The sequence below is a fragment of the Neophocaena asiaeorientalis genome, unplaced genomic scaffold (genome assembly GCF_003031525.2).
Source record: "Neophocaena asiaeorientalis asiaeorientalis breed wild unplaced genomic scaffold, Neophocaena_asiaeorientalis_V1.1 scaffold116, whole genome shotgun sequence".
Lineage (NCBI taxonomy): Eukaryota > Metazoa > Chordata > Mammalia > Artiodactyla > Phocoenidae > Neophocaena > Neophocaena asiaeorientalis.
Window position 1 is genome coordinate 12,868,521 of NW_020174561.1, and position 26,737 is coordinate 12,895,257.

At 39.7% G+C, this 26,737-nt stretch overlaps 1 protein-coding gene across 1 annotated transcript in view; it reads left to right on the plus strand.

Annotated features, from left to right (window-relative positions):
- Nucleotides 1-26,737, plus strand: part of DOCK4 (dedicator of cytokinesis 4) — a 474,863-nt gene that overhangs the window by 428,728 nt on the left and 19,398 nt on the right. The window contains exons 36-41 of the mRNA XM_024757836.1: nucleotides 4,325-4,473; nucleotides 6,901-6,987; nucleotides 8,797-8,901; nucleotides 14,080-14,221; nucleotides 15,591-15,757; nucleotides 18,494-18,580. Of these exons, the coding sequence (XP_024613604.1) occupies nucleotides 4,325-4,473; nucleotides 6,901-6,987; nucleotides 8,797-8,901; nucleotides 14,080-14,221; nucleotides 15,591-15,757; nucleotides 18,494-18,580 (737 nt within the window). The remainder of the gene's footprint in view (nucleotides 1-4,324; nucleotides 4,474-6,900; nucleotides 6,988-8,796; nucleotides 8,902-14,079; nucleotides 14,222-15,590; nucleotides 15,758-18,493; nucleotides 18,581-26,737) is intronic.

Genomic DNA, 26,737 nt, shown 5'->3' on the forward strand with positions numbered 1-26,737 from the left:
AGCCACACCCACTTAATTACATATTGTCTGAGGTTGCTCTTGTGCTCCCCTGGCAGAGTTAAATAGTTGCAACAAAGTTGTAGTGTGGCCTGCAAGCCTAAATTATTTACTTTCTGGCCCTTTGAGAAAATTTTGCCAACCCCTTCTCTAGATATAACTCTATCAATTCATGTCTTCTACAAAATAAAGCTCAAACTCTTTATTTGGAGCCCATCATAATTGAACAAACACCTGTCTGCTCAGCCTCACCTTACCTCTCGCACTACACTACATTCCTAATTTTTATCCTTAAGAGCCAGCTCCTATATCATCTTTTCCATGAAGTTTTTACCTTCCTTCACTTCCCTCATCAACTCCATGACCCAGCACTCCCTGCCATGGGCTGAGTTGATATTTACAACTCTTTTCCCCTTGCAATTTTTTCAGATTTCCATTAAAACATTTATCATATTGTTTTTATTCATCGTTATATGAGGTGTATGTGTGTGTGTGTGTGTGTGTGTGTGTTAATAGGTACATAGGTAGGTAGTAGAGAGATCTTTAGTTGAAGGATAAGTTCCTTGAGGACAGAAATGATGTTTTCTTCTTAGACTTCCCAGTTCTTTGACTAGTGCCTAGCAGTGTGAGATTTAAATAAATGCATTACTAATGAATGCACTCAATGAGATTTTAGTACCCTGAGCAGACTTCTCTCCTTCAATATTGGTAATTCCTTAATCACTGAGGAAGCCCCAGTATCTCTTCACACAGATGTGCTGATAGTTTTGATGAAATAAGCTAAGATTTTTGAGCTGACTCTGTCGTCTGGGAGTTTAAGTGGTCATTTTAAAGTAGTTTGTAGCCAATTTTTGAGAGAAATGGTGAACCTAGTTTTTCTATCTGTGAAAACAACCTAGTAGACTTGTTTTATTTTAAAGTCCATAAAAAAAAAAAGAAATGAGAGAGGGAAGTGAGAACAAACTCTTACAGATATGTAACAGATACATTTTCATTTTCTGAAAATCCGAATCTATTTTGGAAACGAATAAATTTTTTTCTTTAATTTGTTTACTCAGCTTGCAGTTTTTATGTTCCCCAAAGTCATAAGAAATAACTTCTTTTCCTATATAACATTTTTCTTATTTCTCTTCTGTCCTCATTTTTGTGTGTCCTTGGAGAAAGGGAAATTGATGGAAAAACTTCTCTATAGGATTCAGTTTAAATGGCTTAACCCTTTCCAGCCCTCTGTGACAGTGCCCTCCATTACTTGATTCATCTCCACTCTTCTCCTGTGTTATTTCTTTTTGCATATTGGTGTCCTCATTGTACACATCTCAGAACGATGGAATGAGATAGCCCATATTTAATTATGTGATGATGCCTTTTGTTCAGAATTATAAACACTTTTAAAAACATTGTCTATTGGAAATTCTGGATGTGATTCATCCTTCTCTTTTCAATATGTAGTATTGTCTTCTAAAGATGTAGAGGAATAAGTATACAACATATAATAAAACATTTACAATTTGTTAATGTGTTCAAACAACCTTAGTAGTCTGTTGTTAACACCTCAAAGGCATACATGTTTCCTTTAATGCTTCCTTTACACACACTGTTTACCTCAGGTATTCATCATGATTTTCCCGAATCAAATTCTGAAACAGGTGTAATTTGTTTTCACACCTTTCCCATGTCACCACTCCATCATTTTTCAGCTTCCTCCGCTGGCCCACCAATGCTTACTTGTTTTTCCACACTTCCCAGGGCCAAGTCACCCACACGTGACCTTCCAGCCATCCCCTGGACCTTCCCAGGGCAAACATGATTTGGAAAGCAGTTTAGGGATTAGAAACTCTTCATTGCTCCCCCTTTTTTTCGCTTTTTTATTGTGGTAAAATATACATAACATAAAATTTACCATCTTACCTATTTTTCAGTGGACAGTTCGGTGGCATTAAGTACATTCACATAGCTGTGCAACCATCACCACCATCCGTCTCCAGAACATTTTCACCTGTCCAATCTGAAACCCTGTACCCATTAAACAATAACTTCTCATTTTCCCCTCCCCCAGTCCCTGGGAACCACCATTCTACTTTCTGTCTCTGTGAATTTGACCTTCATTGCCTTTTAGGTACCACCCTGTGGTCAGCTGCAGGCTTCAACTGTGGGGAGTGAGGACCCTCAGTCCTCACCCCTCCCCCTTTTCACTGTGACATGGTTAGTCTAAGGGTATTTTTTGAGTGCTCAGGGAGACACACAAGAAATTTGAGAGACAAAGATGATAATTCCTGAGCTGCGTCGCTAAGAGAAAATAGAAGTTATTTAGTAGTTAAAGCGGAAAGGCTTGAAGGAACAGGCTGTGAAGGACCATAGGTGTCAGTTGGTGGGATAAGTGAGGGGAACCTTAGTTTGTTCGGATAACACGAGCAAAGAGTGTGGATGGAAAAACAAAGACACACGTGGGGTTTTCTTAGGTGCTTGGCAGGATAAGAATATGTGGGTAATTAAAGATTAGGAAATTATCTCAGGAGGCCTCAGAGAAAAGTAGAAGGCTATTCAAATACAGCACAGCTCTGATGATCTGGTTATTATCATCACCATTCTTGTCCTCTGTAAAGCAGTCTTCCATGGCAACCTACGTTGTGGCGATTCAGCTGTTTCTGCATCCACTTATTAACCAACACCCTTTAGCGGATATTCCCTCTCTCCATCTCACCACAAGAAAGGGTTTGTCCAGTGCCCAAGCAAGAGAAGCCACCTCTGTCCCTGGTGGGCAGCTGTCTCTGGGTCAGGATGCATCTTGTTTCATTCAGCAAAAGCTGATAATGGGGTCAAGGGGGCTGGAGGCCTCTTAGGAGAGACAGTGGTGGGCTCCTTCTTACCTGCAATAAGTGGAGGAACAGTGGGAATATGTGAGCGGAGGGACCATATCATGGGCAGCCTTCTCTGTCACTTTAGGAAATATACATTTGTTCTGTTAGTTAGTTAGAGTCATTGGCTGGTTTTAATCAGGGGAGCAATGTGATCATTTGCAGTGAAGGAAAGTCATATTGGTAACAGTGCACAAACTGAATGCTGGGGGATAGGAGACTGCTGGTGGGTGATGAAAGCTTTTGCTACAGTCGTTGAAGCTACAGGACTGAGCTCACCAAAGGTAATTAAAGAGGAAGAACCGCCAGAGCCTGTGCCTTACAGGACTTCTACACTTGAGAGAAAAGAGAAAAATGATAGGAATCTAGCTCTTTATCGCAACTATATGTTATACATTGAGATAGCCAAATCATAGTACTAAAACTTGACATGTTACTTAAGAGCTTTATGTGTAGTTACCCTTCCAGCAAATAAGTGAAAAAAAGAATTACCATTTATGGATATTGTGGTAAAAGCTCCTACTGTGTCTTTTGAGACGTGTGTGGAGGTGGTAGTTAAATAGATAAATAACATAAGGGTTTGTTCATTTTATTCAATGCAGTAAATGAGTTGGCTGTTATAGTGTTAGATTATTCTTATTATAGTCCTTCATCGGTGACAGTGAATTCTGGTTCCTATTCTTGATGTATTTGGCCATATCTATGGTTCAGGAAAAGAAGAGACCTGCAGAATAGCAATTATTCTGTTAAATACACTACCTGTCAACTATGCTTAAGCCTGTGGGTCACCATTTTCACACGTGTGTATAGAATGTCATCTCTTTTCACGTTTCCCCAAGAAATTCCAACCACACCAAACATGTCATGACTTCAGTAGCCATTACTGAAGATTTGTTGGGACTAACCGTGGGGGTCATAGCACACAGCCCCCGCAGTTTGTTTTCCCTCTCTGTCTCACACACACACACACACACACACACACCACTCTCAGATTTTTCAGCCTTTTATTAGCCAGGAGAATTTAGCTACCATTTTTTGCTTCCTAAGCATGCCTTTTGAAAGATGCCCATAGTCCCACTCCAAGGGATTTACCCGTGAACTTCCGAGCAAACAAAGGCATGTCTCCCCTACCTACATCTTTGAACCAGCTACAGAGATACCCTTAAACATTTTTATTTTTATTATCATATGCTGGTAGCATATGAACGTTATGGGGGAAAAAAAAAGGAGGGAAGGAGAGAAAGAGAGAATAAAGAGAACCAAAAGATCAAACACAAATCTCTGATAATTCCATCTCCCAGGGGAACTCATCATTCATTAACCTTCTGTTGCATATATTCTGGACATTTTTTTCTTTAGTATCATGACATTCAGAAAATAGTATTTTCTCCAATTTGTCCCAAACCAGCCCCGTTTGAAGGGAGGTTCTTTGGGGTCCTGTCTCGATCGTCACCTTCCCACTTGAATTTCAGAGGCCGCGTATACTCTCCTGTTATATGATGAGCTGCTGGAATGGTCTGATCGGCCCCTCCGGGAGTTCCTGACCTACCCCATGCAGACAGAATGGCAGCGCAAGGAGCACCTGCACCTCGCCATCATCCAGAACTTTGACAGAGGCAAGGTAGGTGGCCCCGCCCACCCGTGGCATCTCGCAAGGTGATTGTCACATTTCCTTTAGTTCGTTGATGGCCACCTCTTCAAGCAGGGGCCCTCGAATTTCAATGTGCATTAAAGACTCCAAAGAGTTTATTGAAATTAAGATTCCCAGGCCCTACTCCTGGACATTCTGATTAAGTAAGTCTGGCTTGAGGCAAGGGATTCTGCAATTTTAACAAGGACTCCAGGAAATTCCAATGTGTATGAACATGGGACCCCACCTTGAGAAACACTGATCTAGAGGTTTTGACACCCAGGCATTTTATTTTCTGAAAAACCATTATCACACCTCACTCAGCTCCCCAGATTGGCATGTAGTAATCTGCCTCCTTCCACTTTCTTTTTAAGGTAAAGTAAATGAAATTAAATTTGTTCACAGCATTTTATGGCATCCCGTCATATACTGAGAGTTGCCATGGGGTGCTGAAAACCTCCCTGAGCTAATAAGGCAATTCAGCACATCACCTCCCTGCCCCCTGCTCCCTCTTCAAGGGTTTGCAGTGCTCTTGAAGAAAAATAATTGTGAATCTGACCCCAGTTGATTTGAACACTTGGATGCTTTGGTGATATGTGTCTTAGATTTACGTATATCTTCCAAAGTGCCAAGGTTAAACAGGAAATTAAAATACAACCAGTGGCTGTCGTTCTCTTATAAGACATAATTGGGTACACCTAAAAATTTGATGAAAGGGAATTGCTTCTTTCCTCTCCTCTTCTATTATTTATCAAACTACACTGACATATCGTTCGTTACGTTAATAGCAAAGAAATGCCTCTGTGCCCTCCTGCAGTAAAGTTTCCCCCCTTAAGATGAGCTGTTACAAAACCTCTGGCTGCATCTCTTGGCCCATTCTCAGGAGCTTGTGCTGGATCAGGGCTTGGAGACTACGGCCCATGGGTCAAATGGTTCACTGACTGTTTCTGTTTGACCCACAATCTAAGAATCACTTTTACATGTTTAATTGGTTGAACAAAATCAAAAGAAGAATGATTTGACATGAGAAAATTACATGAAGTTCCCTTTTCATTGTCTATAAAGTTTTATTGGAACCCAGACAAGCTCATGTGTGTCTATACGGATGTGTTTTCATGATTTAACAGCAGTTGAGTGGTTGTGACAAAGGCTGTATGGTCCACGAAACCTAAAGTATTTACTGTTTGGTGAAGAAATTTGCCGATACCTGAGCTAGATCAAAGGATTTCTGCATTTCTCCTTAGAGTAACTAGCTGAGTTAAACCCTCATAATTTCCAAGTGAAATTGGGCCAAACAAGGAATCCACTGTGCCAGTTGTGGATAATTGGGCCTTAGGGGTCGGTGGCAGTTCCCCCCACCCCAGCATTGAGGGCCTGTTTATTCATCTCCTTGACCATTGTGGAACAGCAGTTATTTCAAGATGATAATTTTGTTTCTTTGTTTTTTACCTATAAATTATTACTTTTTAAAAAATTTTTTATTGAAGTAGAGTTGATTTACAATGTTGTGTTAATTTCTTTGGTACAGCAAAGTGACTCAGTTGTACATATATTTTTTTTCATATTCTTTTCCATTATGGTTTGTCACAGGCTATTGGATATAGTTCCCTGTGCTATGCAGTAGGACCTTGTTATTTATCCATCCTATATATACTAGTTTGCATCTGCTAAACCCAAACTCCCACTCCATCCCTCTCCCACCTCCACACCCTTGGCAACCAGGTCTGTTTTCTGTGTCTGTGAGTCTTTCTTTGTTTCGTAGACATGTTGATTTGTGTTGTATTTTAGATCCCACATACAAGTGATATCATATGGTATTTGTCTTTCTCTGTCTGACTTACTTTGCTTTAGTGATAATCTCTAGGTTCATCTGTGTTGCTACAAATGACATTATTTCATTATTTTTGATGGCTGAATAATATTCCATTTTATATATATATATATATATATACATACATATGTAATTAATGTGTTAGCTATTAAAAATCTTTAGAGAATGGGAAATGATAACCCACCACAAGTCATTAACATATGGCACAAAAACAACACTTCCTGGCATCATTTCAAAATTATCATGTTGAAGATGTGGTGTGTGTGTGTGTATATATATATATATATACACACACACCACATCTTCAACATGATAATTTTGAAATGATGCCAGGAAGTGTTGTTTTTGTGCCATATGTTAATGACTTGTGGTGGGTTATCATTTCCCATTCTCTAAAGATTTTTAATAGCTAACACATTAATTACATGCTGTTTTCATGCATAAAATTGCAGTGGTACCTTAAGGGTAGGTTATGAAGGTTAAGAAGTAAGGCTTGATCATCTGAAAGCAGTCACCTCCTGACCTCTGGGTGGGAGTTAGTAAATGTTGTGAGATCACGAACATTTATGTCATTCATTTGTCCACAGTGTTGGGAGAATGGCATCCTCTTGTGCCGGAAGATTGCAGAGCAGTACGAAAGTTATTATGATTATAGAAACCTGAGCAAGATGAGGGTAAGGTACCTGGATGCATCCTAATCGTGTTACGGAATCCTTTTCTGCTTAGCTTTCCAATATGGCGCAATGAGATTAGCTTTGTGATAGTCTTGATATGTCTTGCAGAAAGCTTTTTAAAGATGCCTTTCCTCTGAAGCATACTCCTCTATTTATACAGAGAAATAGCATGTTGATCTGTGTGATTTTTCTGATTAATATACAGAAAGGGAGCCCTTGATCTATTCTAAACGCATCTGACGTATGAATATAAAATTTAACCCAAGATAAGTACTTTCAGTTTGTTGAGGAAACTCTCTACACTATTAGAAGAGCTTGCCACTTGAACACAAATCTCTGTAACAATGTACCATTCTTAGTCCCATAATCTGCACAGCAAAAGAGTAAAAATGACTAGCTGACACGTTTTTAACTATTTGGGGGTTAACTTCTATAGGTGTCAAATCTTTTTCACTTCAGAAATATGTTTTTATTTGCTAAACTGAAACCAAGGTCTTAGTACCCAAGAGCCCAAGGAGTCTAATATTTTGTGTCCCTGAACAAATGTTTTTATAACTTCTTTTATTTCAAATTCATGCAAGTCCCTCTGGTACTCCAAGTCCTATTCTTTAAAGTCATGAACATTTGGTGTCATCTTGTAACACTTAAGCTCTTCAGGGTTTCTAAAACAGGATCATCAGCTTTTATATATACATTTTAAAAAAAGACGATGATGTTTCCTTTTAATTCTGAGGTAGCAATTTAAGAGATGATCTCATAAACCTTTAACAGCTCAAAATCCCTTACACCACAAGTAACTTTTTCAGCTGGCGGGAGCTGGCCCTGTACTTTGGGCGTAGTATTTCATGTCAGCAGTTCATCGATATTTCTCCTAACATCAAAACCAAGGAGGAAAAACCTTGTTTTAACTTCAGTCCATCATGCGGGCGCTGGCAGGCACTGCAGTTTTATATAAAAATGTGTTGTGCTTCTCTTGGCATCCTGTCCCTGGAATAGAATCGAGGTTACAGTGTTTACCCATTAGAACCGTTGGGTGCCATAGTCACTAAGATTTTTATAAACCCAAAGCATTGCACTTCATGCCAACTGCTCTTTGGGGGGCTGTTACTGGGGGTGGGGGAAGGGGGAATGTTTTCAAGTGAAATATTAGTCTTTCTGTGGAAACCCTGGGGATGATAATACCATGAATGGGGAACCATAAGCTTTATGTACTTCGTAGTTCCAACCTTGTCAAAGACACATTTAAGAGCTTTCAGCCCAGACAGCACTTTGCACTATGGGCCTCCTTTGGTTTGGTTTATTGGTTTATCCCTGTCCAACCTGTACAAGGTTGCACCTTCCAAATGTCCCAAATTACCATGACCCAGGAAAACCAAATCCACAGGTGAGTACGAGAATTCTCCAGAATTTGCCTCTAACAGTTCATGTTAATTTTTATCTTACTGTGAAGAAAATATTTCCTCGATAGACCAGGTGCATAGAAATCATTCTCTCTGGTAAGAACATATAATAACATACTCGATCATTTAAAGCAGGGGTCGGGAAACTGCAGCCTGTGTGCCTCGCAGAATTGAGTGATTGTGACAGGGACCATGTGGCCTGCAAAGTCTAAAATATTTATTGCCTGGTCATTTACAGAGTAAGTTTGCTGATCCCTGCCTTAAAGCACAGAAAGGGAGTCAAACCTTCTTTTCTGCAAACTGAACTAAAGTGATGTTCTCCTTTTTATAGAAGAAATATCCTCTTCTATAAAGTGGTAGAGCTAAAAGATGAGATAAAATGATTAAAATTTCCCCTGTTCTTTGCCAGATGATGGAAGCCTCTTTGTATGACAAAATTATGGACCAGCAACGTCTTGAACCAGAGTTCTTCAGAGTTGGATTTTATGGGAAGAAATTTCCATTTTTCTTAAGAGTAAGTAATATACTCTTTAATTGGCCTTTATACTTCCAATATAGATATCCCAATCAAGCAAACTAAGATCTGAATGACATTTTATCCTTTTAAGACAGGGTAAAATAACGTCATGAGATTTTCTTTTAACTTTGTAGTTTGCAAACACACTCGTCTAGTAATTTCCCAAGATTCCAAATAATCATTTGATTTTTCTTCTTAAGTTTCTAAGCTTACTATATCTCATGAGCAGTCTCTGGAAATTACAGTTGCTTCCCCTGTATGATAGAGAGTCTCTCTTCAGAATGCGGTTTCCGTAGAGTTAACATTGAATAGAAGTGGCTGGAGTTGCAGAAAACAGCAGTTTCACATTATATGCAAACTCTTCCTCCAGAATCACGTGAAGAGCATTTTTTGGCCTAGTCGATTCTGTGAAAAGCTAAATGGCACCCAGCAAAGAGATGCAATTTATTGCTAGTAGAAACTATTTCTACAAAGGAAAATTTTCCAGACTCTCTAAGGTACCTACTGGATAGTAAAATACTTGATTCCATTCTCACCATTGTTCACACTGTACCGAGTAGTCTCTTATGTGCTTGAATACTTATATAACATTTCGATAAGTAACATCCCACTTACACTTGCTTGCCTAAAAGCATTGGTTGGGAGAGGGAATTCACCTCCCCAGGCAACTAAGGAGAAGTATCGAGGATAATTTTGTAACACTGAGTGAATTCATTACAAACTTTAAATCTCAATATACAAATATTTTGGTATTTATGTTGCCCTAAATACCTTGCTTTAACTGTTAGTACCTATGGATAGATACAGGATGGGGGTACTTGAAAGCGAACAGAGAGAAGAAAGATTTGACTTCATTTTTTCTTTAATAATCATTAACTTACCTGCCTTTCAGAATAAAGGTTTAATATATATAAAACCTTTATTCATACATATATATAAAATACCCAAACACCATAGGCAAAGATTGATTTAGTATTACATAGAACAAATGCTCAAATAACAAATCAGTCATCTTTAGCTGATTGAAATGACCGTGTATTTGGGTGCCACGCAGACATAAGTAAAATCTCTTTGTTGGATTAAAGAGGAGCCACGTGACGTACCCGGTCACATTGTTGGCTCTGCAGATGGACCTGCCTGAAGACAAAGGAAAACTTGATTCCAAATAAAAAATAGTGGCAAACTCAGAACACATGCTGAATTTGAAAGACTACATCTTGAAAATGGACATGCTGGTCCTAGGCTGTCATCAGCCACCCCCCACAGAGTACACAGGGCCTGGGTCCAAGTTCTGAGGGGAAGAAAGGACGTTCTAGAGCTGTGAGCTGCACAAAGGGCCGAGACCCCACAGGAGGGTCCAGACATGACTCTGCTACTGCAGATCCCCTTCCTCTCTTGGCTCAAAATCATGCAAAGATGATGTTTTCTTATCGTACTCAGGGCTACCTGATCCATTATGCACAGTAGATACAGTGTTTAGAGACCATATTATTCTTAGATGGCCCATAAAACTGTTTTAATTTCTTTTAAAAATCAGAAGAAAAAAAGTGAACTTTTTTTTTGATTTTTTTTTTTGATGTGGACCATTTTTAAAGTCTTTATTGAATTTATTAAAATATTGTTTCTTTTTTTTTTTTAATGTTTTGGTTTTTTGGCCATGAGGCATGTGGGATCTCAGCTCCCCGACCAGGGATGGAGCCCACACCCCCTGCATTGGAAGGTGAAGTCCTAACCACTGGACTGCCAGGAAAGTCCCAGAAAAAAAGTGAACTTTTAGGTTAAAGAAAATGTTATAGTATATATTATAATGTATATTATACATTAGATTATTATTCATCTATTTGTCTTTATACCAAATGAGTCATACAATATGATTTTTAATATTTTTTATAGAGAAAGCAGCCCACAAAAGTGTTGTAGCCCTGATCAAATTCTGAATTCAGCTAGCAAGTGTATTAGGAAGTATCCTAGATGTCTATCTAGTATGTACAATTAGTGTTAATTAAAAGTGTAAAAATCAGAAGCAGTTTAGGAGCCATAATTTTAAAGGGAATTTAGCAAATTAGAGGACTGCATCGGCTAATAAAATGAATTTTGTTAAAAAGTCAATTGGAATAAATCAATCTCTGTATCACTGTTCTTTTGAAAACAGTTTTTCTAGAAATAAATGGCATTTCCTTCAAAATGAAAGAGAAGGGTCACCCTCTATTGGTTTCTAGAGAGCACTGTACCCTTTGGAATCATGAAGCTAGACCTTTTTTTAGGAAATCAGATTCTAGTCTGTTCTTTGATTTAAAAACAAATATCAACATTAAAAATTTCCTTTCATTGTTTGATCAACTTCCAGAAAATGTTTAAAGCTCACATAAATTAATATATTTATATGATTGTATGATCAAAGTAGGGTTTTTTTACCCTCATGGAAAATGGGTTCTTTACTGACAATGTTTTATATGCATAGAATATGTTTGAATAATGATTTGTCTAAGGAGAATGACTGAGGTCAAGGATGGGAAAAAGATTTACTTTTTATTGTATGCCCTGTGCTCTTTGGGAATTCTTTATACCACAGGTATGTATTTCCTTTAAAAAAAAAAAAAAGACGATTAAAAAAAAGTAAGTATTAATAAATACGACCCAGCAATTCCACTCCTAGTGTGTATAATCAGGAGAATTGAAAACATAGAGCCACATAAAGACATGTACACGAGTATTCAAAGCAGCATTATTCATAATTGTCAAAACAAGGAAATTGTCCAAATGTCCATCCACTGATGAATGGATAAACAAAATAAGGTACAGCTATACAATGGAATATTCAGCAATAAGAAAGGAACGAGGTAATGAGATATGCTACAAAACGGTTGAACCTTGAGAAAATTATAAGTGAAAGAAGCCAGTCACAAAAGGCCACGTGTTATGTAATTCCACTTATATGAAATGTCCAGAATAGGCAAATCTATGGAAACAGAAAATAGATTAGTGGTTGCCAAGGACTGAGGGGAGGGGAACTAGGGAGTGACTGCTAATGGGCATGAGTTCCTTTTTGAGGTAATGAAAATAATCTGAAATTAGGTAATGCTGATTGTTGCACAACTCTGTGAATATACTAAAAGCAACTGAATCGCATACTTCAAAAGGGTGAATTTTCTGGTATGTGAACTGCATCTCAGTAAAGCTGTGGTTTAAAAAAAAGAAGCATTGATGGAGGAAATGCTTAATTCCTCTTTATTTCTCAGAAACTCAAATATCAGACGCAAAATTTATGTTTATTCCAAAATGATTTCTTAATACCACTGAATGACTTTACACTTAGAGGAACACCCCTGATTTTACAAATTGTTGTGATGTATAAGCATTTTTTTAGAACTGTTTCAGTTTTTTGAGTATTCAGATATTTATTTGGGGACTTCTGTAAGATGCAGGAAGGTATGTATTATCTTATTAAGCAAATTTATTATCTTTTTTAAAAAGTTTATTTTATATTGGAGTATAGTTGATTTACAATGTTGTATTAGTTTCAGGTGTACAGCAAAGTGATTCAGTTATACATATACATACATCTATTCTTTTTCAGATTCTTTTCCCATACAGGTTATTAAAGAGTATTGAGTTGAGTTCCCTGTGCTATACAGTAGGTCCTTGTTGATTATCTTTCGAGTAGAAAAAAAGCAAATAATACAGCATCAGAATGTATGACTTCTATCAAGAAAGTTTTAAATATAGGATTGTTTGGGGAGTGGTCTTAATTTCTATGGAGTCTGTCTTAGCTTGTGTTTTTCAAAGGATCGTGATTTACTGAGAGGCTTGTGGGGAATTGTGGCAGGTTCTCAGCACCCAGTCCTGCTGTTGTTTCCTCTGCGTGCCTGCAGCTGCTTTTTTCTCAGCTGCAACCCCGAGCCCTCTGCCCACGGGTGGTTTTTAACTGCCTCACTTTGGCCCAGACTTCTTCCTCGGGGCATTTGACGCAATCACAGAAACCTCACAGAGCTGAGAAACACTGAGACCCTTGGGCCTTAACTCCCCAGACCACAAATCACTGTATTTCTTAAAGATCTGCAAGGCACGTTATCCCACAATCTTTCTTGGTCTCAGTAGCTCCTAGGAGTTTTTCCTGGACGTACCAGGCCACGTTCAGAACAGAGAGAGCTCAGGCCTTGGACTCAGACCTGAGCTTAAATCTCATACAAAGTATGTAACCATTTTGATCCTCGGTTCTCAATTATAAAATGGGGGGCGGAGGTAACAACCTCTCAAGTTTATTTGAGTTAAATAAGGTATGTGCAGAGAGCCTAGTCAATGATTGTGCTCAACAATTATAATTTCATTATTATTAAACTGTCAGAAAGAGTTCCTCCTTATCGATAACCGAATCATAAAGGCACTTGTTAGAAACGTGCCCATCTCTCCAGCTCTGTGGCCTCCATCAAGGATGACCTTCACCATTCTTTCCTCAGTGAGAGAGAGTCCTAACCACAGAATGTTTATACATATTGTAAGAACAAAACCAAAAACAGACAAAAATTTAGCAAGACCTTAAAAGTCCCAAATCTTAGCTTCAGCCAGTTAACAGGATTCCTGGCTACAGAAGGCTGAGCTGAGTTGGAAGCATCCTGTACCAGCCCTGTTGAGAACTGGAATGCAGACAGGCCTAGTCTTCCTTTATACGGAAGGATCTAGGAATGAACATGTTAAGGGTGATCTCAGTGACCTTTGTAGAAAGAGTGCAGTAAAATGTATTTTTAGAGATTGCACTCACTTTGCTTTCTTCCAAATTGAAAATTTATCCACTTAACTTGATATCCAGTTTATGAAAATAATCTGTAACGCATGTGTTCGCTAACATTGGAGGGAACAGGATTGCTTTGTTTTGCACTTTGGTGCTCTGAGAATCAGACGCCCCTTTGCACCTCATGCAGGTGAACCCAGAAGAGTGAGGCATGCTACTGGAACTTATTAAAAGCAATAGAGAGTTATGCTCATGACCTTTGCTCTGCATTTTTAATATTTGGGTAAATTCTTTAGACTGTTCCAGTGTATTTTTTTGGTTATAGTCTATTGATGTTGGGCCTATGCTTAGTTACCGCCACTGTCATTTATTTTGGCTTCTCTCTGTAATTAAAGCACCCAATTTTATGGTCCTAATTTTTTTTTTTTTTCTGATTTCACCTCCAGAATAAAGAGTTTGTGTGTCGAGGGCATGACTACGAAAGGCTGGAGGCCTTCCAGCAGAGAATGCTGAACGAGTTCCCCCACGCCATCGCCATGCAGCATGCCAACCAGCCCGACGAGACCATCTTCCAGGCAGAAGCTCAGTGTATCCACACCTAGAAGGGCTGGATTCCAGTTAGATCACACTGGCCTTTAGCTGCAGAGCATTTTCATGCAGGTGGTTCAACTACCGATCCCTTTTCAGTAGCTCTGTTCTTATGCTCCCTCTTTCTCATCGTCTTAATTTTAGGTTAGCTCCTTCCAGACAGAATTATGATAGTTATTCTCATGATTTAGTTGAAAAGAAATCCCTTAAGGATTCTGTTAAAGAATTTTCCTCCTTTTAGTTACAACTTTTCTTATCTCAGCCCTGCTTTTAAAGCTTCTTTTTAGGGATTTCCCTTAGAATAATTTTCCCCTGGCATCCCCTGTAGAAACTACTTGAATTCAGTTCAAGGAAATGATAGCACTATGTTTATTGGGACATATCATTACCCCCTTTTCCCTTGCTATTTTTATTCTGGGTGGAAGGGGAGAGGGTCCCCCACCCCCCCACCCCGTATCTTCCAGGGACTCTTAGCCATGGCATCCTGGACAGCACTTCATCATTTAATAATTGCCGTATAATTGACACTCCCATTGTCTAAACATGAACAACTCAACTGAAATTACACAGGCATTAGAGGCAAAGGGAATTCACCCCAGCACTCTTTTCTGAATTCCTCTGTCTTTTTCTGAAACTGATGATCTTAAAGAAGACCAGAAACTCCCCCTGAAAATTACAGATGCCATTTCAAAGTAGAAACTTAAATGCACCAGAAGCAAGAAGTTATGTAAGGAAAAAATTTTACTATCCTTCTTTGAATGAGAAGAGAAGAAGGTAAACATACAAGTAAATATGATAGCCTTTAAAGTAGTTTTTAAAAGTATCAACTATAACTAAACACTCTGCTTGTCAATACAAGATTTGAGAGAGTGGATACCACAAACGTGGGAAGGCTGGAGACAGGAGCATATGAGTTACTATCAGTACTGGTTACTATCTTCGGTTGCATGGGTATTTGTACATTGTTTTACAAACAGATTTTAAAAAGACCATATGTGCACTAAAGATCAGAGTGTCTCACGACCAAGGATTAAAATTAAAACAATCCTGAGTATGTGAGATCCAAGCCATTCCCACCCACCCCCAACCAAAAAGAAAAAAAAATCAATGATAAATAAATTCACAGGACACAGAAATTTCAAACTGATACTTTGTCAGAATCACCTATGTAAAACTACTTTAAGGCTTGTAGTTTGAGAGGTGATTTGCTATGAACCGAGTTCTTGGTGCCTTCTTGGCAGTTTTGACTTGGCTTCAAATAGAAACACCAGATTGTTCCCCAGCCTCTTCTCTCTGCCACAGCTCAGCTCGAGCCAGACTTCCACGGAGTTTGCCAAGTCAGGTTCCCTCCTTGACTCTTGAATCCTAGATTTGCAGATATATGCCGTGACTCCCATCCCGGACAGCCAGGAGGTCCTGCAGAGAGAGGGTGTCCCGGACAACATCAAAAGTTTCTATAAAGTGAATCACATCTGGAAATTCCGCTACGACAGACCGTTTCACAAAGGCACTAAAGATAAAGAGAATGAATTCAAGGTACTAGGCCGGTCTTGTGAGACGCGGTTTCCTCAGATAGACTGTGAACTCCTGGGGGCAAAATGCTTGATAAATATTTACTCAGGATAGAGTCAAGTGATAAAGCTAGAAGGGACCAGAAATCATGTGGTCTAGTTCTCAAACTCTACCATGTATCAGGGTGACATGGGGTGCTTTCTCATCAAGCAGATTTCTTAGCCCAGGAATTCTGACTCATTGGGTCATAGAGGAAGCCCTGAAGTTTATGACGATTCTAATGGCAGTGGTCCTCGGTCCAGTTTTTGAGCTCTCATGATTCATCTCAGTCCTCTCATTCATTCACGTTTAACCAACTGTGGGAACCTCAGGATATTTATTCTCAGTTACAAGAGACTGCCATGAGCAAAGGATACTGAAGGAACAGGGGATTCTGAGACAGAACCACTGGGGAGCCTGCTGGTGCAGTGGGAGAGTTCTGTGCTATCTTTTGCTGCATTTTCTTATTAGAACGGTGTGTAACTAGGACTTCTGAGAGGACCCAGAATGAAAACAAACCATAGACTGTTTGCATGGGTTGAGTTCTCCATCCTCAGCAGTTCCGATATGCCTTGCTAATTCTCTCTCAGCCGGAAAGGGCAAGGTTTCTCACAGCCACCCTGGGGGAAAGGGGCAAGATTGTTCCACCGATAAATTATAATCTGCTCTTTCCTTGTTAACAGTGACAGAGTGAGACCACACAGATCCCCAGTAAGTCAGTATTTCCCCCTAAACAGAGAATGTAAAATGAATGTAGGATTGTGGGTGACCTGGCTTAACTTCTTTCATCACAACATCTCTACTTAAGCTGGGAGATGTTCTCCTATCAGCTGTGATTGTCTGATGTGAACTTGCCTTGTCACCCCTGCCTAAGTGTCAGTCCCCAGTGCTCCCAGCAGTAACTTCAGGAGTTACTCACAGCCAAGTGATCAGAGGGAAAGCTGGATAGTTTTGCAGTGTTTTGATAGGACTGAGCAAAGCATAGTCCTTTGGGCAAGGAGGTTGATGGGTTAAATATCAAGGCCAGGAAACCACTGGAAAATAGCACTAGGATGTTATTGAAAAGATCCATGACCATTTTCTAATCCTTTTGGATACCTTAATTTTTCTTTTGGCCTTCCAAAACCATTTAAAGATCATTAATGTGTAATATAGTTTTCATTGCAAGTTTCCGGTAGGTAAAAAGTCCAAGATCCACCAGAGCTGGACAGATGACTTGCTCAGAGTGGCGTTCTAATCACCCCAGACGCTGCACTAGAACCCGCAGCTTCTGATGCCGTCTCCATTGCTTTTTCCGCTGCACCACATTTCCTCTTGGCCATCACGTGAAACATTTATCAGTGTTGTAGCAACCCTCCTAAAATAAATAAATGAATCTGGCTCCTTACTCCTGTGCTCACAGCCCTCAGCATCTGGCTCCGAACTGCCCTTGCACTCACCCACCCTCCCTGTCAGCTCCTGCAGCACCGAGCTTCTCCCTCCATCTCCTGCCATGCCCTTTCACAAGCCGCCCTTTCACAAGCCGCTCGCATCTCTGCGCCTGCTACTTCCTGCTGCCTGCACCGTCTCCCCCGCTCTCTGCCTGGCAAACTCCTACTCACTCTTCAAAATTCCACTCACGTGTCACCTCCTCTGAGAAGCGCTGTCCTCCTCCCACAGGTTGCTGGGCACGCCTGCTTTCTCCTCTGTTTTCCCCCCCAGCACCTGGAGCATTCCTTTCTCCTCTCCCTGAACCCTTCTGGATCTGCTTACCCCCCTGTCACCAGCAGAGCACGCGGGGCCCCTGTCACCAGGCCTCTGCCCTATTCATTGCAGTAGGTCTTGGCTGGCACAAAGAAATCCTTCCATTTGTCGTTGCTGTTGAATAAATGGCTCTATTTCAGGAATTTTGTCAAGTTTATTATCCATGCAGGAATACGCTTTGTTTAAGTAAGAAACATGAGGCAGAGATGCAGAAGCCTCCAGAAGCCTGGTTGACAAAAGAGAAAGTCGTCATCAACAGCAGCTCTTACCAAAGGCAGCCATGGTTTCACGTGTCACGAGGGTGCTCATCCTGGCCAGGGGAGCCCTGGCTCTTACATACAGTTCCTCCTGTATCACAGCAGTGAATATCGGCACGAGAAAACGTGGCACAGTGCCTGTAGCAATGGAGAAGTCGGAAGTTCTAGTGCAGGGGTCCTAGGGGCAGCTCTACAGGTGATGGGAATGTAGCTTTGAGCAGGTCACATGCCCCTTGGAGACTTAGTGTTGTCATCTTTAAAACAGAAAGATCAGGCTATGTGATTCCTAAAGCCCTTTCCTCCTTGAGGATTCTGTTATTCTAATCCGTGTCGAATAGCTGATACTACTACTTACCTCTTCCAAATAAAAATGGCTAGACCCCTTGCAGAGTGGAGAGAGTTTAAATTAGAAACTTAGGGGAAGTAGTAAAGAAAATAATGTGATGACCTGTTTTTATATTTTTAAGCATGCTGTCTGGAGTAGATGATCTATTCTACATAGAAAAAAGTTTCAGGTGATATACAATGAAATTTACATAAGCTTCAGTGTGTCTTACTGTGATAGCTTCCTGAGTGCAAAGGGGTTGCTAAAGTACTGGAATGAATACTAAAGAAAAGCTGACAAAACCGAAAACTTGATAAAACTGAACGGCAAACAGTCATAGCTCAGTAACTAGAAAGAAAGGTAACTCGGGGACTTAATTTGTTTTGTGTTTCGTAGAGTCTCTGGGTGGAGAGAACATCATTATACTTGGTGCAGAGTTTACCCGGAATTTCCCGCTGGTTTGAAGTGGAGAAGCGTGAAGTGGTAAGGATCAGAGCTTATTCTCAAGGACTTTCTCATCACCTGGTGTCAGTCTGTATATTTATTGCTTCTGCTTGGGACTCGAAGTCCCTGGAAACACTCATAGTAAGTTAGTGAATGTTTGTGATATTTATTGACCGCTATGACCAAAGCTGGAAGGGGAACATTACCATTGACCTAGCCCAGCCAGTCAGAGGGATTCCTCAAAAATAGCTATGACTGCAGCATGTCAACACCTCAGGCCCTTGAGTTAGAAGAACTGGAATTCCAGCTCTCCTAACTACTCTAGCTGTGTGACCTTCACTGCTTACCTTCAGTGCCAGGCCACTGGAAGAAAGTTATCTACATTAACTTATTTAATCACCATACCAAAGCTACAAGGTATGTATTCTTTTTTGTTTGTTTTGTTATACACATTTATTTTACTTTCGGATTCCACATATAAGTGGTAACAGAGTATTTGTCTTTCTCTGTCTGACTTATTTCACTAAGTATAATACCCTCTAGGTCCATCCACATTGTTGCAAATGGCAGAATTTCATTCTTTTCTATGGCTCAGTAATATTCCGTTGTGTGTGTGTGTGTGTGTGTGTGTGTGTGTGTGTAGATATATATATATATATCTCAAATCTTCTCTATCCATTCATCTGTGGCTGGACACTCAGATTGCTTGTATATCTTGGCTATTGTACACAATGCTGCTATGAACATTGAGGTGCATGTATCTTTTTGAATTCGTATTTTCATTTTCTTTGGCTATATAGCTAGGAGTGGCATTGCTGGATCATATGGTGGTTCTGCTTTTAGTTTTTTGAGGAACCTCCATACTATTTTCCAAGGTGATTGAACCAATTTACATTCCCACCAGCAGTGGACTAGGGTTCTCATTTCTCCATATCTGAGGTATGTATTCTTATCCCCATTTTCACAAGTTTTGACAAGAGGTTAAAAGCCTTTGCCAGAGGTTCCATAGCAAGATATTGAAAAAAGATAAACTCGAACCCAGATTTTTCTGACTCCAAAGCCAGTTATGTTTATCACTTCTAGCCTTATAAGGCAACATGAAGCCAGTGTCAAGCCCCAGCACAGTATCTGACACACAGTACGTCCATGCTGTCACAGTTCACAGTAGAAGGGATGCTGCTGTGTTAGTCTCCCTGGGCACCAGTGGAGAAATCAGTAGGTGTCATTATAGAACCTGGAAACCACAGCACCCAAGAAGCCTTCGGGTTGTAAAGCACACCTCCCAGCTCCAGTCCCCAGTTGTGGAAACAGAGAGAGCAGTTGCCGAAGGTAGCCACATCCGGACTGAGACCCCGCCCCGTGCCTGGGCTGCTCTTCAAGCTGCCAGCACCTTGCTGTCAGCCACAGCCCTGCAATCTCAAGCATCCCTCCTCCCACCCTTGGTATATCCATTATGTCTCGGGCCAGCCACTGTCCTCTGGCTGATAGAAAATGTGCCAATTGTGAAAATACCATTTAACCCCTTCCTTTTTTTAAGTAACAAGCCCCCTCTGTCAATCAATAAGAAAGAGCAGTTCTTGCCCAAATTCTCTTCCAAGAATGGCTTATCCTACCTGAAATCTCTCTAAGCATTGAAGCCACCCTCAGCTTATCCTACTCAATCACACTAAGGATTTAATGGCATCTTCATTTTGCTGGGTGGAAAAATTCATACAGCTCCCTTAACAAATTGAACTCAGTCCAGCAGATTACATCAGTGTGGTTGTGTTCTTGTCAGGTCTGAGTCAAGGGTCCACAAAGCTGGTTGCTTACATGGTGGACCCTGCAGCCTTCGCGGAAGAGGAGAGGCTGCTGACATCAGTGCTCAGAAAGTCTTATTGTTATGCTTCCTGCTGAATGGCATGGGCCCAACCCACAGAGATGTTCTTAGTCACCCATGCTGCATTAATGATTCAGAGAGCTTTGTCAGCTACTTGCTACCGAGAGCATTAAATTCTGTGACACTCACCAATGTTCCTAACCTTGGAAATATTATATACACACACACATACACCCTGCTAATAAAAAGCAGCATGGGGATAATGATTAAAGGAGCATTACAAAACACAACCTTTCAAACATCAGCTGCCTACTTTATTAGAATATGCAATCTTATATTCTGTCAAACAGAACAAACCCAACTGGGCCATTTTGTTCCCTGAACACAGCCCACTTCTGACAACCTCATGTCTTTCACTTATTCCCACTGCCTGGCATGTCCCCACCTTCTATTAAAGCTGGTTTACTGCTTTAATTCCTAGTGTGGAAGGTCCTGAAGATCTGGGCACAGAGTAGGTACTCAATACATATATGCCACACTGAATTGAAATTCCTTATGTGCCATGCCAGAATCTAAAAGATTCTGAACACCAAAAGATGTTTTCACATCTTGAGGATTACATAATATACTATATGCACCCTATGTTACCTTTCTAAAATCAGAAATATTCTGAGTTCTGAAAACATGTAGCAGCAAAGATTTCAGATGCGACTGTGGGCCTTTATTCTCTAAATCGTAACCCCAGAACATATTATTGAACATATTCTCCCATTCTTTCAAAGATGATAATGCCTTTGAACAATTGTTTCCTCAGTAATTGTTTTTATTGTTTTCAAAACAAACAGGATCTTTATTTTTTTGATTAAAAAGTAAGCTTATTTAAAAAATTTTAAACAAGATGAAAAAGCTATAAAATAGAATGTACAAATAATGATTTTTTAAACTCTAAAGATAATGACAATCATCATCACAGTTCACATCATATCCATCAGAAAATCGTGTGGCTCTATGGTACTTTCAAAATTACCCAGAATCTGACCACCCCTCACCTCCCTACTGATAGTGCCATCTAGTGCCTGATTTCTGCAGTAGTATAAGAGGTCACCTTGTGCCCTCCTGCCCTCCCCCTGCTGCAATCACTTCTGTACACAGCCCCAGTGTCCTTTTTAAACTAAAGTTATATCAAATAAAAATAGAGACAATATATAATGAACCTGGTTTACCCATCATTTTATTTCACCAGCGATCAAAAAGGCCAATTTTGTTCCATCTACACCTCCCTCCATTCCCTTTCACACTGGATTATTTTGAAGTAAATCTCAGACACCATTTCAGCTATGTAAGAATATTTTAGTCTGTATATTAACCAAAAACATAACCATAATACCATTATTCCATCTAAAAATTTTAACAATAATTCCTTGATCATAAAATATCCAGTTTATTCACAGTTCTCCAAGTCTTTACTTTATAGGTTTTTGTTTGTTTTTGTCATCTGTTGTTTGAATCTGGACCCAAATAAGGGCCACACATTGAAATTGGTTGAAATACCTCCTAGATCCTATTTGATCTGTAGGTTCCCCCGAATTAATTTATTTTCCTTGAAGTTTTTTTGTTGAAGAATCCAGGTTGTTTATCCTGAAGTGTTTCCTTAAGTATGGATTTTGCAGACTGTGAATCAGTGGGATCATTTAACATGTTTCTTCCTATTGTTTTTTTGTAAATTAGCAGTTAGATCTAGAAGCTTGATAAGATGTTATTTTGTTTTTATTTTTTATCTTTTCATTTTTTGCAAGACTACTTCATGGGTTGTGTTATATGCTCTGGTTGGCAGCCAGTGACGCTCGTTGCCCCCATCCAGTCATCTCTTAAGGGTTACAAAATGGTGGTATTCTATTGTTCTTTCTTTGTTTGTTGATTGGAATACTTCTGTAAAGAGAAACATGCCCTCATCACCGATTTGATTACCCTAAGGTATAGGAAAGGAAGGATAATGCTCTATTCTTTCCTTTTATTTACCAGTTTTCATGGTTTCTTTTTTTTTTTTTTCCACACCACGAAGCTTGTGGGATCTTAGTTCCCCGACCAGGGATTGAACCCTGGTTCCTCATACAGCGGGCACCCTCAGCAGTGAAAGTGCAGAATCCTAACCACTGGACCACCATGGAATTGCCCTGCCAGTTTTCAAAATAATAATTTGGTTCCCTAACACCCTATAAAAGTGACCAAAGAGGGTTTTGTTTGGTTAGTTTGGGTTTTAGTATCAGTAGTAACTCGTGGATTTAAACGTGTTTGTTTTGTTTCAATCCATTGCAATTATGACTCATTATTTTTCAAATTGTTCCACTTTGCCCATTGGGAGCCTCTTCAAATTGGTTCCTCAGTCTAATGGATTTAAACGTGTTTTGTTTCAATCCATTGCAATTATGACTCATTTTTCAAATTGTTCCACTTTGCCCATTGGGAGCCTCTTCAAATTGGTTCCTCAGTCTTTTTGACAGTATCCAAGTTGTCTTTGTTACTGAGCTAACACACAGGACCGGTTTGTCAAATCAAGCGTAGGAATCAGCATCAAGCTTTACTAATACCTTTTAGGCAATCAGGAGGCTCAGATGAAGCAGAGAGACATCTGAGACCTCAAGTCTTGTCCTCCACGTCCTTCTTCTCCACGTCAGTAATAATCCTCATTAAGAGACAGAGTGTCCAAGTGAAGTTCACAGAGTTCCTCATACAAAGGGCACGTTTCAGTTATGAAACTTAAATTGTGAAATATTCCATTTTATACTCCAGAGAGTTGTCAAGCTTCTCTGGGACATTCTCTAGGGACGTGTGCCTTATGGACTCTGGGTTTATTTACTGTGAGCAATCCTTTAGCTGGGGACTTCCCGCTAAGGGCATTCCATGGATACCATCTCTTCCTCCTAGCAGTTAAGTCTTTTTATTTGAAGGTTCAATTGACAAGGAGATAAGACCAGGTCACCTGCTTTCTTTTCTGTTCCCAAAGGACATCCCTCCAGTAAAGATAGTGAATGGACCACAGGCCAGCTGCTCTAATGCCTTCCTCCAGCTGCTTTCCTTGCTTACTGGTATGGCTGGGTAGTCCAGGCTCGCTTGTACAATCCTGCCCCAGACCCAAAAGCAACCATTTCTCCAATGACTCCTGATTCTTTTTAGTGGTAAATGGGAATTAAGGATCACAAACTGGGAATAAAGAAAAATAATTCCTTGATGAACATTTTTACACATTATTCTTTGCACACTTCTTTAATCATCTCCTTAGAATAATTTCCCTAGAAGTGAATTGAGCTATCAAAGGGTCCACAGTATAACCTTTGATTCATTGATCAGCAATGGCATGTATCAATTTATGCCCTGTCTGGAGTATATAGCTGTTCTTGGGAATAACCATTTTCCCAGCATTCTCTTCAGCACTGGCTGTTGAATATTATTATTTTTTTATTTTATTTTATTTTTATTTTTATTTTTTGCGGTACGCGGGCCTCTCAGCGCTGTGGCCTCTCCCGCTGCGGAGCACAGGCTCCGGACGCGCAGGCTCAGCGGCCATGGCTCACGGGCCCAGCCGCTCTGCGGCACGTGGGATCTTCCAGGACCGGGGCACAAACCCGTGTCCCCTGCATCGGCAGGCGGACTCTCAACCACTGCGCCCCCAGGGAAGCCCTGTTGAATATTATTTTAAAAGTTCCAAATAATAGATCAAAAATGATCACAGTAGGGTTGATTTTTTTTTTTTTGGCATTTGTTGAGTGCTAGTGGAGATGATATGTTTTCATATATTTATTGACTCTTTTTTCGTGAATTTACGGATTATATTCTTTATGTAGTTTTCTTCAGTATTTGAGATATATTAATAATTCAGCTGAAATATATGTTGGAAATATTTTCCCAAGTTATTATTTGTTTTTTGTCTGTGTTATATCTTGTTTATTTTTTAAATTTCTTCATATTAATAGCATTTGAATCTATGATGTTGAGCATGAATTTTTTTAGCTATGGTCAAAAATACATAAAAGTCACCATCATAATCATGTTTAAATGTATAGTACAGTGGTATTAACTATAGCACTTTGTTGTGCACCATCCATTGAACAACCATTTCCCTTTCCCCCTCCCCCCAGCACCTGGCAACCACTGTTCTACTCTCTGTTTCTAAGATGTTTTTTTTTTTTTTTTTTTTTTTTTTTTTTTTTTTTGCGGTACGTGGGCCTCTCACTGCTGTGGCCTCTCCCGTTGTGGAGCACAGGCTCCGGACGCGCAGGCTCAGCAGCCATGGCTCACGGGCCCAGCCGCTCCACGGCATGTGGGATCTTCCCGGACCGGGTCACGACCTGTGTCCCCTGCATCGGCAGGCGGACTCTCAACCACTGCGCCACCAGGGAAGCCCCTCTAAGATGTTTTGTTCACTTTTTGACTTTCAGTTCATCAGAGCTCTCAGACTTCTTTATGATTTAGCTTTTGTGATCATAAAACAAAAGTTTAATGTCCTAAATAATTGGAAAATAAAATCCTGTTTACCACCACTCAGGTAAAGAAACAGAACATTGCCAGTAGCACCCTATAGGCCTCCCGTGTATCCTTTCCCAATTGCTACTCCCTCCCTTATCATAACTTTTATGGTATCCATTCTCTTGCTTCGTTTATTACCTATATATGCCTCTTTAAACAAGTCAGTTTAGTTTTGCCTGGTTTTGAACAGGCATACCTTGGAGATGGTGCGGGTTCAGTTCTAGACCACCACAATAAAGCAAGTCACACAGATTTGTTGGTGTCCCAGTGCATATAAAAGTGATGTTTATACTATACTGCAGTGTTTTGTGTGTAATAGCATTATGTCTAAGAAAAAAATGTACATACCTTAGTTTAAAAATACTTTATTGCTAAAAGAATGCCAAAGCAATTACAATAGCAACATCAAAGACTACTGATCACAGATCACCATAACAAATATAATAATGAAAAAGTTTGAAATATTGTGAGAATTATCAAAATGTGACACAGAGACATGAAGTGAGCAAAATGCTGTTGAAAAAAACGAGGCCAGTAGCCTTATTCAACAGAGGGTTCTGTGAACCCTCAATCTGTAAAACAACACAGCATCTGTGAAGCACAGTAAAGCAAAGTACAATAAAATGAGGTATGCCTGTATAACAGTGTCATACTATATATATTCTACTGTAACTTGCATCTGTCACTCAGTATTATTTGTAACATTAGTCCATGTTATTATATGTGACTTGTTTGTTTTCATTGCTGTAAAGTATTCCATTGTATCCTACAATATGCTTATGCATTCTATTCTTGATGGACGTACAGATTTTGGAGATGATTATGAACACTTTTGTACATGTTTCCTGGTACACATGTACACAGATACTTTTCCTCAGATATATGTCTAGGAGTAGAATTGCTGGATCATAAAATATAATATATAGATATCTTCATCTTTAATACATAATCCCAAACTGTTTTCCAAAGTGATTGAACCAATTTGAACGTCCAGCAGCAGAAACTGAGAGATTCAGAGGCTCACATTCTCACTCTCATTTGCTAGTGTCATATTTATTTTTGCCATACTGGTGAGTGCTCAATAGTATGTCACTGTGGTATTATTTTTCACTTCTTTGATCACAGATGAGGTTCAACACTTTTCATATGTTTACTGGTCATTTGGGTTTCTTCCTTTGTAAAGTGGCTACTTCTTTGCCCATTTTTAATTCAGCTGTTTGCCTTTCTCTTAAATGGTTTATAAGGGTTCTTTATATATTCTGGACGTAGGCTCTTTGACGGTTTTACATGTTACAAATATCTTCTACTTTCTGGTTTATCTTTCCTTCTCCTTTATTGTGTCTTTTGATGAATGTATATCCTTAATTTTGACATAGTCAAATTATTCTAGTACTTTTCAGTGTTGGTTTAAGATGATCTAAGTGACCTTTAAAAACTTTCCTTAACTGAAAGAACCAGTATTGAAATGTGCTTACAGTAAGCTTGAATTATTGTACAGCTGAGAGCTTAGCAGGCCTTCTCTTCAAAGAGAACGTCAGTGACAATAACAGTCACAGTGCTATACATTTGAAGAGCACTTTCATCATTTTCACAATTAGGCCTCCCATAACCGAGAATTGTTAAGTCATTATGATTCTATTTGGCTCTCCTTCAACAAATAAATCCTGCGGCATATATGAGTATCTTATTTTCTATAACTCCCAACTGTGTGGCATCCTGTGCCACCTTATGGTGCTGTTATATATGCATATGGGGTTCATGTGGGCATATGTTCCCTCTTCCCAACCAGGCTGAAATCTCCTTGACATCAGAGGATCTGTAAATGCATCTTTGTATCTCCTGTGGTACTTTGC